Source organism: Corvus cornix, chromosome 4 (assembly GCF_000738735.6).
Source record: "Corvus cornix cornix isolate S_Up_H32 chromosome 4, ASM73873v5, whole genome shotgun sequence".
Lineage (NCBI taxonomy): Eukaryota > Metazoa > Chordata > Aves > Passeriformes > Corvidae > Corvus > Corvus cornix.
This window is the reverse complement of record NC_046334.1, coordinates 19,309,426-19,327,018: the sequence shown is the minus strand read 5'-3', so window position 1 is coordinate 19,327,018 and position 17,593 is coordinate 19,309,426. Positions and strand designations below refer to the sequence as shown.

The 17,593-nt window shown below is 36.7% G+C and overlaps 1 protein-coding gene across 4 annotated transcripts in view; it reads right to left on the bottom strand.

The window, feature by feature from the left end:
* Positions 1–17,593, bottom strand: part of CCSER1 (coiled-coil serine rich protein 1) — a 625,930-nt gene that overhangs the window by 365,513 nt on the left and 242,824 nt on the right. For all 4 annotated transcript variants that reach the window (XM_039551164.1, XM_039551165.1, XM_039551166.1 and 1 more), the window contains exon 6: positions 12,293–12,503. In XM_039551164.1, coding sequence (XP_039407098.1) covers positions 12,293–12,503 — 211 coding nt within the window. The remainder of the gene's footprint in view (positions 1–12,292; positions 12,504–17,593) is intronic.

Here is a 17,593-nt window from a genome sequence, read left to right as displayed (position 1 = left end):
ATTATAAACACATCGTTTGTTTTCCCTTATTCACTCCTTCAATTTTTTTTTTTTTTCCTTCAAAAGCAGGTGAGTGAACTTGGCACCACAGCAGTGATAAGCAAGAAGGCCCTGAATAATATCATGGGGCAAAGCCATGAAAATTTCATCAGACAGTACATGAATATTTTATGTTACTGCTCCAAAAGTCGTCTGGAATAATGGCTACCCCAAACCTTAGTCCTCTTGCTTTTCCTTGTGGCTGGAGCTCATAATCTTGAAACAGCAAACTGTATTAAAATAGCCAAAAAACAAAACAAAACAAAACAACCACAACAAACAAACCAAACAAAAAAATCCACCACTAAGAAAGCTACAGAGCTCAGCTGCTCAATCTTACTTCTACAGTTCATGTGTAACACTTGCTACAGCGTATGCACACAAACCACAGAAGAGACAGATGACAAGAAGATCCAGAAACAAGAAATTAAGCATATTTGTCCTTAGAAACAAGGGAGAAAGTGTTAATCTTAGTGAAATAGGATTCTTGCAGTACTGGCAAAGTTGCTGTCAGGATAAATTACTTGCTTCAGCAAATACCAAATACAGAAGCAGGCCTGCCAGGGTGCCAGACTAGCTCAAACAACCCCCCTTCCAGCAAAGCATTTCTACATTTAGTTCATATTTTGCCACTTTTCTCCTGTTCCTATTTTTGTATCTGTGCTTCATTCCCTCTCCCTTTTGCAGCTAGATTCCAGATAATGGCAGGAATTTGCAATTTAACATCAAAACCAAGATGGAATAAATGAAGGGGGTTTTTTTGGGTGTAACTTGCACAGAAAATCTTTTCTGAATAGCACACAGGAGTAAAGCTATCACTGCTGGTATTGCATTTCCCCAAAAGGAGATCTGAATGAAGAAGTAGTTTATAATTACGTACTTTTTTATTATTCTGACACATTGAAACTGTTTCGTAAGAACAAGTATTTTCAGTTCCCAGCATGTCCAGAAAGGTTCATTCCTATCTGTATTCCATAAAAAAATGGAATAAAGTTCATCATTGTAACCATGGCACAGAAAAAACTAAATGAAATCTTAAACCAAAAAGCTCAGCACAAGAATAATGTGTTCTTGAAGACTCACCATATATCTATTTATACAGTGATTATACTACATGAATAAAAGTAAACACTGGCTTTGAAATTAACACCCTACTACATGCTCTTCCAACTCTGATGGAAACATATTCCATAAGACACTGTATCAAACTCCTAAAATCTCCATTTTTTCCAGTAGGCTCTGCAAGACCACACTGCATTTCATTTATCTGTCCATAGTCCTGAAAATCACTTATAAACAGTACCCATCTAAACACGATGGAGAACAGAGCATTATGCAATGACAATATTATAGGACCAAAGTTCATACAAAACTCTTTTTTTTCTATGTTTTAAATACTGTCAAGATATTTAGAAATGCTTCTCTAAGATCCTCTGCAGAATACAGATACAAATATACAGGGGAAGGAAACTGAACAATACCAAAAAAATGAGAAGAATACTCTGTACTAATTCTAATACTAGTACAGTATTTTACACTAATTCTTAATAATCCTAGCCAATTAAGCTGCACATAATGCAAGTCCCAAAGTGACTAGAGTGTGAGAAAACAATTTATCCAAATTATACTATGTAATTATATTTTTGTAAAAGCTGGGATATAAATAGTAAAGAATTCTATTTTGAGCCAGTAAACTGCCCTAATAAATTGTTCAAGAAGCTGGAAAAAGATGCCATAAACACAAGATAATCAGAAAGATGCTTAAGTTGAGGAAAAAAGAAATCAATTATATGAATAAACCAACCAACAGTCAAATACTGTATTGTATCAATAAATGACATCATATGGTAAAATATGGCATACAAAATATACTGATGAAGCTTGCATAGTCAAAACATAATGGCATCTTAATAAAGACAACTTAGAAGGAGCTTAATCACGAAAGTCAAAAGAAATACATTAAAAGTTCATATTCATCAGAAAAATCAGTGGTGAAAGAACAATGCAATGACAGAATGACATAGGCTAGGAAAGCTCAGTATCTAAACAATAGTCTTAAACATATTTTTAAAATATTTTGTATTTGAAATTATAAAACATATTTTTGGTATAACTACACCTTTTAGCAGCAAATTCAATGCAACCATCACTGTAACTAGCAAGAGACAGTGGCATATTTTAGGTACACCTGTGAGAACTGCATAGTTATGTACATATTTCAAAAGCACATGTGTCTTCCTAAGTACTTTATTGTAAAAATATATAAATGATATACAGCTAAATACCCTCATTTTAGCCACAGACATGGACACACCAGCACAACGAAAAAAGGCAGTCAGGCCCACCAGAATGTGAATTATAATGACAACCACATACAAACAAAACCTGTGAGTATGAATCCATTTTGATGTCACTGTCTTACTCATTCAGGGAGCCCAAAGCTCACTAACATCAAGGCAGAGCTCTCCACTGCCTCAACAAACTTTGAAAGAGAGCTTTGATTAAATAAAAAACTAGACAGCATAACTTATGATAGTTGGCTGGTTTTATAAAAGTCTGTATAATCAGCAATATTTTTATCATGGTTTATCTTACACTACCTTGAATGTTCAGTTTCAGTACTCTAAAAAGGCTAATCTCTGAGTCAATATAAAAGCTATCTACACAAAAGGAATACAAAGTTCTTCTTTCTGACACGGCAAATCAGGAAAGGTCCTGCTCACATGGGAGATTTGCTCACTTATTAAGATTTTGGTACCATCCAGACACGCTAAACTGTTTCTCCCTACATGCACCCTGACAGTCTTAATTTTAAAAGCAATTGTTGCTCCATAGCACCATGCATGAGGGTAGGAGTAAAAGTTTAAGACATCAACCGATCCAAAGCTGCATCACAAAGTGTAGAGGGGGAAAACAAAAAGGGGTTGGGGACTAGTGAGAAAAATGCTCATTTTCATAGCAAAAGGACTGACCCAAACACTGCCTGCTTTCTCTGTGCTACTACCAGAAGTTTATCAGCAGCAGGGGACTTACACAGATGAGCAAGGCTGGCATGGCTGTACACTGGAGATTTAAGGACTTTTAATTTAATTTGATACCATAGTTTAAATGAAATGCAAAGAACAATCTTTAGAAGAGATTTTTGCATAGCATGGCAAGTAATAAAAACTGCCCCTCTTTTTCCACTGTGGCAGCTTGTAGCTGTGACCAGAGATTTGTTTTCCTCATATTACACTAAAATAAAATGTTTAAAAACAAAACCAAACCCCCAAAAACACCACCACAATGATTTGCCCAGGAGGGGCAGGAAAAATAGTGCCACATAAGAGAAATAGAAATCCTAGGATAGAAATGATCCTTGACTAGTCGTTCATTTATCTCTATCCTGCTTCAAAGAGATGTAAGTAATCAAACTGTATCCTTTCTTAGCTGCTTTATGACATGCACAGTTTCTACTGAGGCAACATCAGTTATCTCTGAATATATATTTGTTCCTATTTAGATTATCTTCACAGAGATTTGACACAAGAGCTGCTGATAAAAAGAAGAATCTTCTTCTTAAGCTTGCAAATGAGGCTATTGCTTTTACCTGACAACTTTTCAATACCTTTTGTTGAGTCCAGGAGGGAAAACAGAGGAGAGTATTCAATTTAAATTTTAAAAAAATTTCTAGGCATGAGCTAAGTTTGCATGTTACATCCATGAGCTCTTCATTACATGGATGATTATTGTCTCTGTAAAGGGAACTCACCATGAATACAAAAATGTAAGGAGAAAGAAAGATGAAGAGAGCAGCAGTCTGACAAGGCACCAAATACCAGCTGGATTAAATGCACCTATGCTACTTCACACCCAGCTGAGGCTCTGACCAGAGGCAGAGAACTGCTGTTTTTTTAATATTAAGGTACATAAACTAGGAAAATACAGACTATCAGACATATGCAATATTTCTTTCGATACATCACATGCTCATGAAAGATACATGTGCCTACCAATTGGCTCTGGACAATTACAAAACCAGGTGTAGGATATGTCACCAATGGGCAATTTCTAAATCCTTTTCCAAAAATATGTTTGTTTCTCTGTCACTGGGTTTCATCATGTAAGCCTTCAAACAAACCACTTAATCTTCATGAATTCAAGTGGAGCCAGACGGCACAAAATCAGCACTATTATTTTCTGTCAAAATCATAAAATCATCAAACACTCCAACTCCCCTGCAGAGAGCAGAGATGACATCTAGTAGAACAGGGTGCTCAGTTGCAAGCATGCTGTATCAGCATTTCTCATCTATTTTCTTTCTTCCACTAGAAAAATGATCAGCACTGTTCTGATAACCTGGGCTGCGAAGTAATGGAATGCACTGTGCAGAGAAGGCATCAAACAAATCTGCAGCACGGAGCTATGCCAGGATCCAGCTATGCTACGAACGGTGAGATATTCTCCTGTGACTACACTAGCACTTGTTTCCAAAATTCTGGATGATCAAGGCATTAGGGATAATTAAGAGATCAAATTTAAACGCTGCAGAATCATCTGTATGGTCATACATGAACACAAATAGTTAAATGGGTAACTACAGGCACAGCTGGCACTCTACTACCTGAGTATAAGACCTACATTTTTATCTGTTACATTTTATTCTCCTTGAACATCTATTTACAGCAACAGTTGCATATTACCAGTTTTACTGCTTTATCTATAGAACCAGACATTTTTCAGTGTCAGGAAAACTGCAACCTATCGTGAGGAAGAAAAAAATCTTAATATAGGGGGCATAAAGGACTGTCCAGCTTCCGATGTTGACAGACTATTTAAATGAGGACAATTCTTTTTGGTTTTAACCTATTGAAGTTGAAGGTAATGGCACCAGCTATAAGCCTCATATGAAATGCTCTTTGTAAATTACAAAACTGTTTGATGAGTTGGTATTTTCATAACTATAATAAATTTGCAGGAAAATCAATTATAACGACGCTTAGGTGCTGTCCTATTTTCAATTACTTTTTTCCTTTAAAAAACTGGATAACTGGGTAACTTATTGCAAAATCTGTTAGATCTGGCAGTCTTAAATGGTTTTTTATCAGAAATTCTTCCATCTACCTTCTTTCAAATAAATCAAATTACTCATGAGCCCTAACAACTTAGTATAATCAATTCCTTCTATAGACTCTTGCAGACAGTCAGGATTTCTTCCACCGCTTGCTCATTATTTTGCAATGCACTTTTTGGTATTTGTAGTTTTACCACAAAATGTAATTGGTGTGATCAGCTCCACTGCCAAGAAGTGAGGGGTGGGATTTAGCTGATCCACCTGCAGCAATGGATCAAAACCATGGAAGTACTAAACGAGACCATGGTTTCAGTTTTGCAACAGTTATAATTTTATGGTGTTCAGCCACAGGTTAATCACAGCCAATTGCACAGAACTGCTGATGTAGGGACATTACCTATTAATAGGGTTACTATTTTTAATGCTTCCCTGCAAGGTGCTGCTCAGACATGGCTTGTTGAGGCTGGGACACATTCTATGCAAATCTGTGCTGACCTGGAGCACATTGCCCTGCCATACGAAAATGTTTCATTCAGGCAACCACAGGAGAAATAACTCATCACTTGCTTTCTGAATACGGGGAGTAGACACTTCTATCACCACCCCCCCCCACATGTGGAAGACAACATGTTTCATGGTCAATCCAGTTTCAGTGAGGCTACAGCACACAGACACGTAATCTACAAAGATTAAGCCACAGCAGCAGAACAAACAGAACAGAAATAGAGAAATTTTCCATTTTCAGTATTAAATATTAAGGGTATTCATTTCAGACTGATAATGTCAAAGTGTGGCTCAAAAACATTATCAATGTAGCTTTCAAAACAACTTCAGCATGAGCATGGGCAATGATGAACTGATAACAGAGCTGAACCAATTCAGAAGATCTTCTTATTGAGCCAGGATTAGTGTGGCTTCACAGGGGCCCAGAGCTGTGTGCCCATCTCCAACCTGTAACCTCACACTCTAAAGTACTCAGAAGCATCCATTGTAAAGTACAATGATCCTTATGAGAAACAGAATCCAGGAAGGCTGGACATTCTTCAAGAAAGAAATCTTAATGGCACAGGAACAGCCCATCCCCATGTGCCAAAAGACAGAAAAAAAAAAAACTTTGAGATCTTTGCAAGAAGAAGCAGGAAACTCAGGAGGACTACAAAGACTTCATGAGGTTATGCTGGGAGAAAATTAGAAGGGCCAAAGCCCAACTAGAACTTAGTCTAGCTACTATCATATAAAACAACAACAACAAAAGTTTTTATAAATACATTAACAACAAAAGGAGGGCTAAGGAAACTCTCTATCCTTTACTGGATGTGGGAGCAAACAAAGTGACAAAGGATGAGGAACTTTATGCCATTTTGCTTCTGTCTTTAGTAGTAAGATAGTTGTCCTCAGGGACAACCCAGACCCCTGAGCTGGAAGACGGAGCAGAATGAAACTGCTATAATCCAAGGGGAAATGGCCAGCAACCTGCTACACCACTTAGACATGCACATGTCTATGGGGCCAGATAGGATCCACCCAAGGGTACTGAGGGAGCTGGTGGAAGTGCTCAGTGAGCCATTTTCAATCATTTAGCAGCTGTCCTGGCTCACCAGGGAGGTCCCAGTTGACTGAAGGTTAACAAATGTGATGTCTTTCTACAAGAAGGGCTGGAAGGAGGCTCCCAGAAATTACAGGCCTGTCAGCTTGGTGCCAGGGAAAGTCATGGAGCAGATCCGCTTCAGTTCCATCACATGGAATGTACAGAGGTGCTCTTGTACCTTGAGAATGTCTAATTAAATAACTAACATTGGGTTTGTTCCTTGTTATTAAACTCCTTACAATGGGTAATCTCAGAATAAAACATCTTCACTGCCGAAGAGAACACCTAACTCTATCCATTTGTCCCCTGTATTCTCCATCACCCTGAGATATGCTCCTAGGAAAAAACCACACAAAGTGCAACAATGGGGTGTTCTGCCTGTCTTTGCAACTAGCTGGGCATGAGTATATACATGAGCCCATGTATATTTCCAAAAGAAAAAGCCAATTGAACATGATAAATTTAAATCCTATTACTAAACCTAGTACATTTTTATTATTAGTTATTTAAATTTATGAGTATATGTAGTATCAACATACCATGAAATGAAGGAATTACCAATTTCCAGCATGGATTACTTGATAAAAGGGGCTATGTTAAATGCAGAGCTGTTCAATAAATCAGCAGTGCTACAGTGGTTAATTACAAAGTTACTTAAAGGAAGAAAACCTGCAGTATTTTACAGTGTATTAAACTTGCAATTGGTTCCTAGAGCGGCTAACACAGTATTAGCAAGTATAATACATTTTATAGCAGACTGAAGGAAATGTTTTAATGTCTTTAAAAACCATAGTTTAAGGGCAATTCCATACTGACCAGCGATCAGACTACAAAATATCCAAACAGCAATTAGCCTTCTCTCAGTACTTTCCATCAGTGGATTGCAAGTGCAGCATAAAAGGGGACTCTATAATTATGCTTATTTTACTGATGAGGTGAAAGATGCATGGGGAGAAGTAATGCAGCCAGTGATATCTGACAGACTAATTGCAGCCTGAGTGGTATCACTCTGCCCCACTAATCTCAGGCAACCCTTATGGCCAGTCTCACAGCAATTTTGACATAATTTTCCACATTTCTCTTTTTTTTTGGTCTTTTTTTTTTCAAGTGCAATCTAAAGACACTGTATCGGACACATTAACTTTTAATGACAGCCACAGGCAGCAGCAATTTCCCTCAGTAAAATAAATGATTAATTAGTAAAACACAGTATGCAATCCATGTCCAAAGTAACTTAGTCCTATTGCTAATTGTAGCAATTAGCTAAAGCACCATAGCCTGCGTGGTGTTTTGCAGAGCTCCAAAAAAGGCATGAGCTGAATAATTTATATTCCAAATTACACAAACATATAGACAACGTATCTTAATTTTTTAGATTAGCAACCAGTAAGGTCACTTCTGATATCGCCATAAAAATAACCAAAAGTAGAATTATGCAGCTAATAAACTATATATTTCATAAAGAATACATAGAAAATATGACCTTGTTTCTACAAACCCAAAGATTTTCTTTTAATTATGGCACTCAATGAAATTAATCAACAAGCTCAACATCTAAAGTTTGAACAAAACCCCATTATCACTGACTAAATGGATTCCTTCCCAATACAACTGTATTTTTCCATTATGTTTATTTCAGCATAAGGACCTTCTCTTGCTAGGCACAAAGCCAAAACCATACAAGTTCTGCTCAGTATGTCTGTGCCTGAAATGTTCAACCAATGATTTTAGAAAAGGCAAAGCCCTTAAATGTCCCCTCGATTAGCCAGACTTCAACATTGCCTAAGCCAGCTATAACTCAAGCCATAAAAAAGTTAACAGATGGAAATAGTTTCATTCTCATCTGGAAGAGCACAGGAAAGCCAACATATTGCTTGGTTAGGAGGCATTATGTATTCATTATTGTTCATAGCAGTAAGTGAGAAAGAACATAAAGTCCAGTTTTCAGAAGCTCATTGGCTAAACACAATCAATCAGTTGCCAGAAATGTTATAAACCATAGAAAGTATAGAACATCCATTGTTCTATACTTTTCCCCAAAAATGGGGAGAACAAAAATGACAGAGATTAATTGAAGAACCGTTCAGAGCAGAGAGGCCTGCTCGAAGTCAGAAGGTAAAGAATCCACTTCTTAGGAATGGAAAAAGCTCCCAATTTCATCCACCCAACTCCTATTTTCTTGTCTTCTCTCTTTCAAATGAGAGGAGTTACTACTGACAAAAAGGTTAGTACCATAAAGACTTTGAGGAAAAAAATCCAAAAACCAAACAGTCCAAATAAACATCCACGAGCTGCAGAGAAAAGGGGGACCAAGAAATCACGGACAGGCCGCAGAACAGCTTGTATTGTCTGCTAGGCTAAAGTCGCTTTTATCAAGCTGCCCATGTTGGGTAGTACAGGTTAATACTTTTTCATGAAATTATGCATCCCACAGGTCTTGGTTACACAATTTATTGCAGATTTGTCTTGTCAGAAATGGAACATCCATGAGAAAAAGCTGCAGAAGAGATTGAGAGAGATCTTCCAGAGCACTTGGAAAATCACCAAGTTTCCTCAACATGCCAGGACCCTCCAGACTATCCAGCTTTGTTCAGTGAGGTTCCCCAAAACATTGGGGAACCATCTGCCTTATGAGCCTTGCATGGCCAAAACCATAAAGAATTATTAGTAGACATTTTCAAGGCTTTTTCACTGAAAGTGAAATGGTAATTAATTCTCTTAATTGAACGATCATTCATTAGCCTTTTACTAAATAACATTCTCAATCTTGAAAGTTACTGCCATGTCTTCAATTTCCCTTTTCAAGATAAGACTAATAACAAGCCTGTAAGTCTGCAGCACAGTACAGCATACATTGTATGTAGTTTTTCCATTTAGATTCTTCAATTACAAGCAACTGTAACAAAAAGAACCATATTTTACTAGCTAGTATTACATTTTGGCAGATCATAATTAAATTATTCCTTAGAAGCAGTGCTCAGTGCTTAAGAAGAAGGATTACACTGAATAACAGGGCTAATATTTTAACTCAATTAGCATGTTATTTTTCAATAAAGAGGTGTACACTACTGTAATTTCTTCTTCTATGGGTAATATCAGCTATAAAACAGAAACACCGCAACTTTTTTTTCTGGTAACCCATGTAATTTCCCCCATGAAGTCTGTATATTTTTAAAGTGGCTGAAAACATGTGACATATTATTAGTTTTATAAATATATAATCTTATTTTACAGTCTTGCAAGCATAAAATACTCCAATTCTATACAAGTCTGCCAGAGACTATGTTTGACTACATCTAAAAATGCCTGAGCATTCCATGCTAAGGAAAGAATTTTTCTTTAATGTCTTTTATTCTGGACTGCTCTGAATTTGATTTACAATATTGGTTGGGGCAGAAGTGACTTTTGGATGAAAAAAATTACATCTAGTTGCAATGGAAGTAGGGGATCTTCTCCATGGAAACTGTCTGCTAAATATACTCAGATGACTTATTTATCAGATTCTTCAATACAGTATTTCAATTTTATGGGATTATACTTTCCTGTAATCTTTCACTAATAATTTAAAAGTGACATAAACATACAAATGTCTGAATTTCTGAAGATAATCAAGTTGTGTCATTTCAATATAAATTTCTAATACAGTTCAAGGTCATCTTCTCTTTGGTTGCTCAAAGTAACTACTCAGGTTCTTTTGAGGTAAATGACAGCACATATGGACATCCAAATGTAGAATTAGGAAAAGGCTATTTTGATTTCATAGGGCAAGACAAAAAGAAAACTACAGAGACACACTGTGTTACAGTCAGCTGGGGAAATGAAAATTATATAGGACAAAGGAACAAATAAGTAAAAGACTGAATGATTAAGATGAAAAAATAAAATCAATGAGTTATATAAGGAGGTATTAGTAACTGGACATGAAATTCTGGTGAGTCACATGAAATACCTTATGTTCCTTCTGTGGAGATCACCTGGTGAATGTTTCTAAAGATGAAGTACTGAAAGGTACAACATATTTCCAAAGAGAAAATAACAGTAGATTCTTACACAAGTTTAATGGAACTGTGTAAGTTAAACTAAAATTCTTATGCTTACCATCATGGTAAGAAAGACCTTTTCTGATCATAATAGAATTATTCACATTAGAAGCAACAGAGAATGCTGTCTATATTACCACCTGAATGTTAGAACTTCTATGTCATATAATATAATAATTCTTATTTATTTCAAGATACAATGAGGTTACAAATCCTTTCAATTCACTCTACATTCTCACATTATATAAAAAGCAACTAATGGAGAATTAATGATTTCAATTCTTGATTCTGCAATCCAGAAGTGCATTAAGGACCCATATAGCACAAATCAAGCTTCTAGTGAACTGAAGGAAACACGAAAGTCTGAGGATTGCCATTCAACAAAAACAGGTGGTTTAGAAGGACTCATTTCAAACCATCGTGGCTAAACCTTTGACAATCCTTTTCAGATAGGACTATAGTTGGTTGAATTTAGATACAGACGACCAATAAGTGAGCAGCAAAAACCCCCCAACTTATTTTTGGTGTTTATTATATGATGAAGTTTCAACATGAGAAATTCTGTTTCCATCTTCAGAAAAAAAGTTACTATGAGGTAGTCAAATATTGGAATGGTTACCCAGGGATGCTGTGGAGACTCCATTAAGGTACCAAAAGTTTAAGTGGACAAGGACCTGAGCAACCTGTTCTGAGCTGGCCTTGCTTTGAGTAGAGAAGGCTGACCTCCAGAGAGCCCTCTGAACCTAAATTATTCTCTATTTCTATAAATAGATTACTATTCTGTATTTCTATATAGATAAAAAACAACAACAAAAAAATATTCTTCTTGTAGATCAAAAAGATAAAGCAAACTGCAATTCACTAACACGAAGATGAAAGTTAATGGTGTACACCTGAGTAAAGGCTCCACCAAAAGGCTGGAAAGTGTCAAAAAAAAAAAAAAAACAACCCACCAAATGATTTGATTTCTCTAAAATTCTAAAGAGAAACAGACAAAACAAAATGTTCAAAGCAGCACCAGCAGTCCATAGGGGAAGCAGGAGAATATAGCAAAACAGGACAAGCCAGGACTCTTGAAATTGTTAGGAAATGGCCCAGTGAATGGCCTAAAAAATTTCATTTCAGCCATCATTTACAAAATCAAGCTGGCAACCTTTTAGTACTGCTACTTAACAGAATTTTTTTCCTTTGCATCTCTCCTCTAAATAAATTGCATGTGACTTCATAACAGATAACGAATGCAGCAAGGAAACTGAAAAGCTCTAAAATACTGGAAGAAAACAATACAATGTATTTTGACCTGAAGCAGTTGGCCTCCCCTGTCCCCTTTCTGGTAAAAGCTCAAAAGAAGCTTTACACTCTGGACATCAAGATGCTAGGATCAATTAAATTCTGCTAGTATAAACTTTCTGACCTTCACCATGTTGAGCCATGACTATCTATACTTCTGCATCAATTCCACATATTCAAGACATATTAGAAGACATCAAATCCATAAACTTTACTGACCCTTTTGCTGCTTAGCTCATTAATACTGAAAGATATTAATCTAACAAATAAGTGGGTGATTACCTCTTGAAGAACCCTCTTCATTTTCAGAAGCAATGTCTTTACAGCTGTGCAGTCTTGGAGCATCAACCTGAAGGGCAGAGACTCAATGCCTCCACCTTCTTCCAGACCAGTGAGAGGCCATTCCACAGATGGGCTGCCAGCCAGCTGGCTAACACGAGGGTACCTGGCTTCTCCTTGCTCCACCTCCTTCGACAGCTTCAGGGATAGATTCCTTGTAAGAGAAAACAGAAAGATCAACACTAAAATATGAAAAAACTAACAACTGGAGGGGTTAGTTCTTTGAGCCTAAAGACATTTATACATTTGCTTTTTGAGCCAGCTAGCATGAACAGCCTTTATAACGTACATATAGCCATATGGTGTTAGCAATAAAATACACATTTATAAAAGTACCGTACTCTACAGGAATTAAAACTATGCTCCAGCTCACACCCTTCAAAAGAAAGCCATTTTCTTAAAACAAAATATCCTATGGGCAAAACTTCTACAGGTCTATTTTATTTCAGTTCAGCTTTACAAAAAAATGAATCTGTCACACACTTTCAGAAGCTAAATCAAATCACAGTCTCCCATGTGCTTTGACTTGGAACCCAGAAAGAAAAGAAAACTGCAAGAAAAAGTACTCCCTTCTGGGCTGGCCCAGTGACAGAAGATGAACCTGCTATTGGATAAAATGGAATACGGAATTTAATTAATCTGCACGCACTCTTAGGTTTAGTCACTACTACAGCTATATAACCAGAACATGAAACAAAACAACACTAAGTTGTGGTTGAGAATCCATTAAAGACACAGAAAGATTCAGAAAGATTTTGATGGATTTGAAAAGTAATAAAAGACCACTATTTTGCTGCATACACACTATCTTCCTTTAATATCAGAGCGAGTTATCTAACAGAGTTTTTCCCATGATGAAGAAAGTCATACTAAATTAATTCAGTACAATTAAAGACGCGAGCAGAAGCGGTGAAGAAAATGACGATTATTATTCATTTAAAGTATTGTTCCAATTTCCTGTTCCATTTGAATTTTTACACAACACAAAGCTGATTCCACCATAGTTTGGAAGGACAAAGAATATTTTCACACATTAAATTTTCCTTAGCTTTGGTTTTATAGGACCCACAGACAAAATCAGATTAAGGTGATTTCTTAAGACAAGCAATTCCCACTGCCATACTAAAAAAACTGGAAATTAGGGCAGTATAACTATCTTTTATAGATGGTTCATTTTTATATTCAGCAAGTTATGCAATACACAGTAAAGACAACATGTTAGATCAAGCAGTGTATCACAGAGATCACACATATGGACAGGTCCTCATGACAGCCAAGGGAACTAAAATTTCAGGCTTTTCAAGACTCTCATAAAACACAAAAACCAGTCTGTTTTAATTTTTAAATGCATTAAAAGCTCATTGAGTAAAATATTTTGCATCCTTTAAAATAAAAATCTGAGGTGGATGGTAAAGTTGCTTTTGATTGAAGGATATTAAACCACTGCTGTTTTATAGCCTTTAAACAAGACCCAGGTATAAATCATGCAAAGAAAAAAAAACTTATGAAGTATCCTAACATAGGCCACTTTTAAAGGTTTATAAAAGAAGCCATATTCAAACCATCAGAATCTACACTTGCGTAAGATTTTTGTATCCAGAAAAGCACAAACTAAGATGAAGCAACAAGGTCCTGGTTTTTTTCCACCCAGTGCCTGCAGACTAGAAGACGGATTATTCCTTAGAATATTCTGTACATTCACTTTGTAAGTCTCACTGAAGTTTAATCTTCCTCATACTCCTCTACAGGCATCCTATGAGGGTCCCACCCCAGCCCTGAGAAATAACCCATTTAAGATATACTGTCTCCCAGAAGGAATCTTTTACTGCACGTTATCAGGGAGAAGAAGCTGGTATCACCAGCCATGCCCTGCTCCTGCCCTGACAAGGAAATAAGCAGTATTCTTGGAAAACCATCCTCCTCTATGGAAGAGATCAAGTGTTTATGTATAAGCTATAGATTTACTGGAAATATAGCAATTCTGAATTTCAAATAAAGAAAATATTTTCCGTTACTTCAGTGGGCTTTACGCTGATATCACACTGCTCAACATACAAAGTTACCATCTTTTCAAACACAGAATGCTGTACTAAAGTATGAAAAGCACCATAATAACACATCACCACTCACAGTCTTAAGAGTTTAAAATCTGACTCAATTGCTACTCGAAAATGATGACTCAGAGTTGGTATACAGTGACCATTCAGATTGTACAGTCTTTTCTGATAGTTCAGAGGCACTTTAACTGATCTGTGACAGAAAAACTCTTCACTCTCTGACGCAACTCATTCTACTTCCTGCAGAAAAAAGAAACTCATTTAAAATTCATTCCAGAAATGGTATTTCATCAAGTTCATTACTAACAGCATCCAGGTGGCCTGTTACAGTATTATTACAGTAATTCACTGCAATTCATCTCAAAGCAGCAATAGAGATTTAGAAAGGAAAAAAAAACGAACGTTCTTCCTAAATTAGAAGTTTCACTTTATCAGTAAAACATCTCAGCCTCTGAAGCTGGAGTAGGCGCTGGTTCCTTGCCTGGTAATGCAGGAGCTCCTTACAGATGGCCAGAGCCCTCCACCTTCCTAAAATGCATTTATTGCAATAAAAACACTTCACAGGCAAATGTTATCTATGACAAACTTCTTAAACTGTTGGAAAAAAGCCTCGAAAGGTCTATTTTAATGACTAAATACAACATATTTCCTTCAAGTGACAACATTGACTATATAATATTATCAACATACAATATTTCAGAAATGTAATTTGGTCACTTTTAAATACATGGCTCCAGCCTGAGATCTAAATTTGCCTGCCATACGCTTAGGCTAAGCTCCTACTTTAATAAAACCACACCTGAAAACATTCTGAGCACTGGAAGTCAGTTTCAAAATGCTTCTGAAAGGGCTTAACCAACCCTGCTACCACGCCTTCAAATGATTTCCTGGACGGTTTGGTTGTCACTACAGGCAAATTGGATGGGACCACTCCATTCTGGAGCATGTCCGTGGTGCAGATGTGCACTGAACTACCATCCCATAGAGATGTCACCCCAAATCCCTGAGCATGGCTATGGAGCCATGAATGACAACAGAGAAAAGGACGCAATGTTAGTAGAATTACTGCCACCATAAGGTCAGAAAATCCACAGAAACGTCGTTTCAAGTCTGTAAATGTTAAATAGGGTGAAAACCTGTGCAACTCAATGGTACTTTGGGCCTTTGTTTCCTTTGTATCTGGACATACTCACTGAGCACCACTAATCTATTCTCTCATTTCTAATTGATAAAAAAATCAGAAGCTACAATATCCACAGTCAGTAAAATGGTAGTGCCATTAAGGCAGATTTCTATTTCAAAAGCAGTCTTTATTGAAACAGTACGCTAGCATTAAAATAATCAATCAGTGGCTCTTAGCATTTAATAGCCTCCATCAATTCAATACAACCACATGTTAACTGAGTAAGAGACACAGTTTGTGCAGGTCCTTTGAAAGCTCCTTTTCCCTAGGAAGGTAGAAGAAAACCAATTTTCTTATGTTAAAGAATTCTTAAAGAAGTTTACTAAAAAAAATAGGAAAAAAGGGGAAAAGGGGAAAAAAAGGGAAAAGAAGGAAAAAAAAAAGAAAGAGGAAAAAGGGAAAAAAAAGAAAGAAGACCCGAAGATATGGATTTGCAGCTTGAGCTTGTTGAAGTTATTCTTCCCCTCTTACTGATCCTCAGATCAATGATTTGAAGAGCTTATGGTAATTTGAACTTCACTTACATAAAGATCCCCAGATTATGTGGACTTCAATCTTCTTAGTTTTCAGCAGCAGTGCTCAAGATGTTGTTACAGCAGAATTAGCCTAAACTAATACAATTGGTTCCCCTGAGTCTGCTTCTCTTGATACCAGCTTAACAGAGAAGAACTCATGCAACACTACTGGCACCAGGAAGGCTCTGAAAGCAGAGCAAAAGACCCCAGGCTCTATGAGCAGAGCTGAACACACCTTCTTTCTTCCCTGAGGGCTTATCTTCTAAAGCAGGGTCTTAGAAAAAGCCTTAAACCACTAATTTCCAGCGTTTAAGTGTGCAGCTGTGTGTGTATACATTCATAAATACAGATACCATATATATACACACACAAGTATTTTTATAGCTCTGTGTGTAAATGTATATATGTACAGTTGTAGAAGTCATACACATACTCATCTATAAACATATAAAAACTTGGTATTTGTAAATTTTTCAGAAAAACAAGTAGTTCTTATTTGTCCAGAGCTTGGCCAATCAGAAACACATCCTTTTACATTATAAGAAAAATGTTTTTAGTTTCATACTGAGGTTATATCCTGAAATCCTATTTCATACTAATCTAGAGAGCCTTCAATCCACATTTCTCTCTCCCATTCAGAATTTTCTTTTTCCTCACCAACAGTAAAGAGATCTTCCTCCTTTGGAAAAATAACTAATTAGTGTTTTGATAAAGATCCCTCAGTTGGACCACATAACACGTCAGAGCAATTGCTTCTGATTTTTAGAGGAAAATCTGCCTACCTCAAATACTTCCAAAAATTCAGCTCGAAGCATTCTGTGGCTCTCCTAAAATGAAGTACATTACCTGTGAACCCTACTATCATCGCAGACTGAATCTTAATCCCCGAGTGATCTCCTACTAATCTCATCTAGTAGAGACATGTTCTATCCCAAACAGTTTACAACTGAAATACAGGGATATATTTTGGGAAAAAAGAAAGGCCCCTCACCATATTTAGCAGAATTAAGGCACAGACTTTTAAAAGCACATTCCTAAATATTACAATGATCATATAAAATAATGCCCTGCTGGGTGCCTAGATGTTCTCAAGATCTAGTCAAGGAGCATAAAAATTGGCAAACTCCTCACTCAGCTCTGAAAACACAGGCTTTGCAATACTAAGATAAAAAGGTAACCAGAACTTAAACATTTGGCTAATTATTAGCATATTACCATATTAACATATTACCATATTACCATTCTTTAGCATCAAAATGTCTACCTGTCCCTCTCTCACGCAATTTCTCAACACTGCTTCTGTTCTAACAAAGAATGCTTCAGCAGTTGTAGGGATAAGATCTCGGAATCTTGTACATCAGTGTGTCATACGGTACACGCTGTTTGGCATTTTACAGCTTTTAGAACTGTGTATGCTTTATTGGTATTCTGATGCTATGATATTTCAAGGTCAGCCATTTAGAGAAATGATGTGCAGTATCTGTTACTA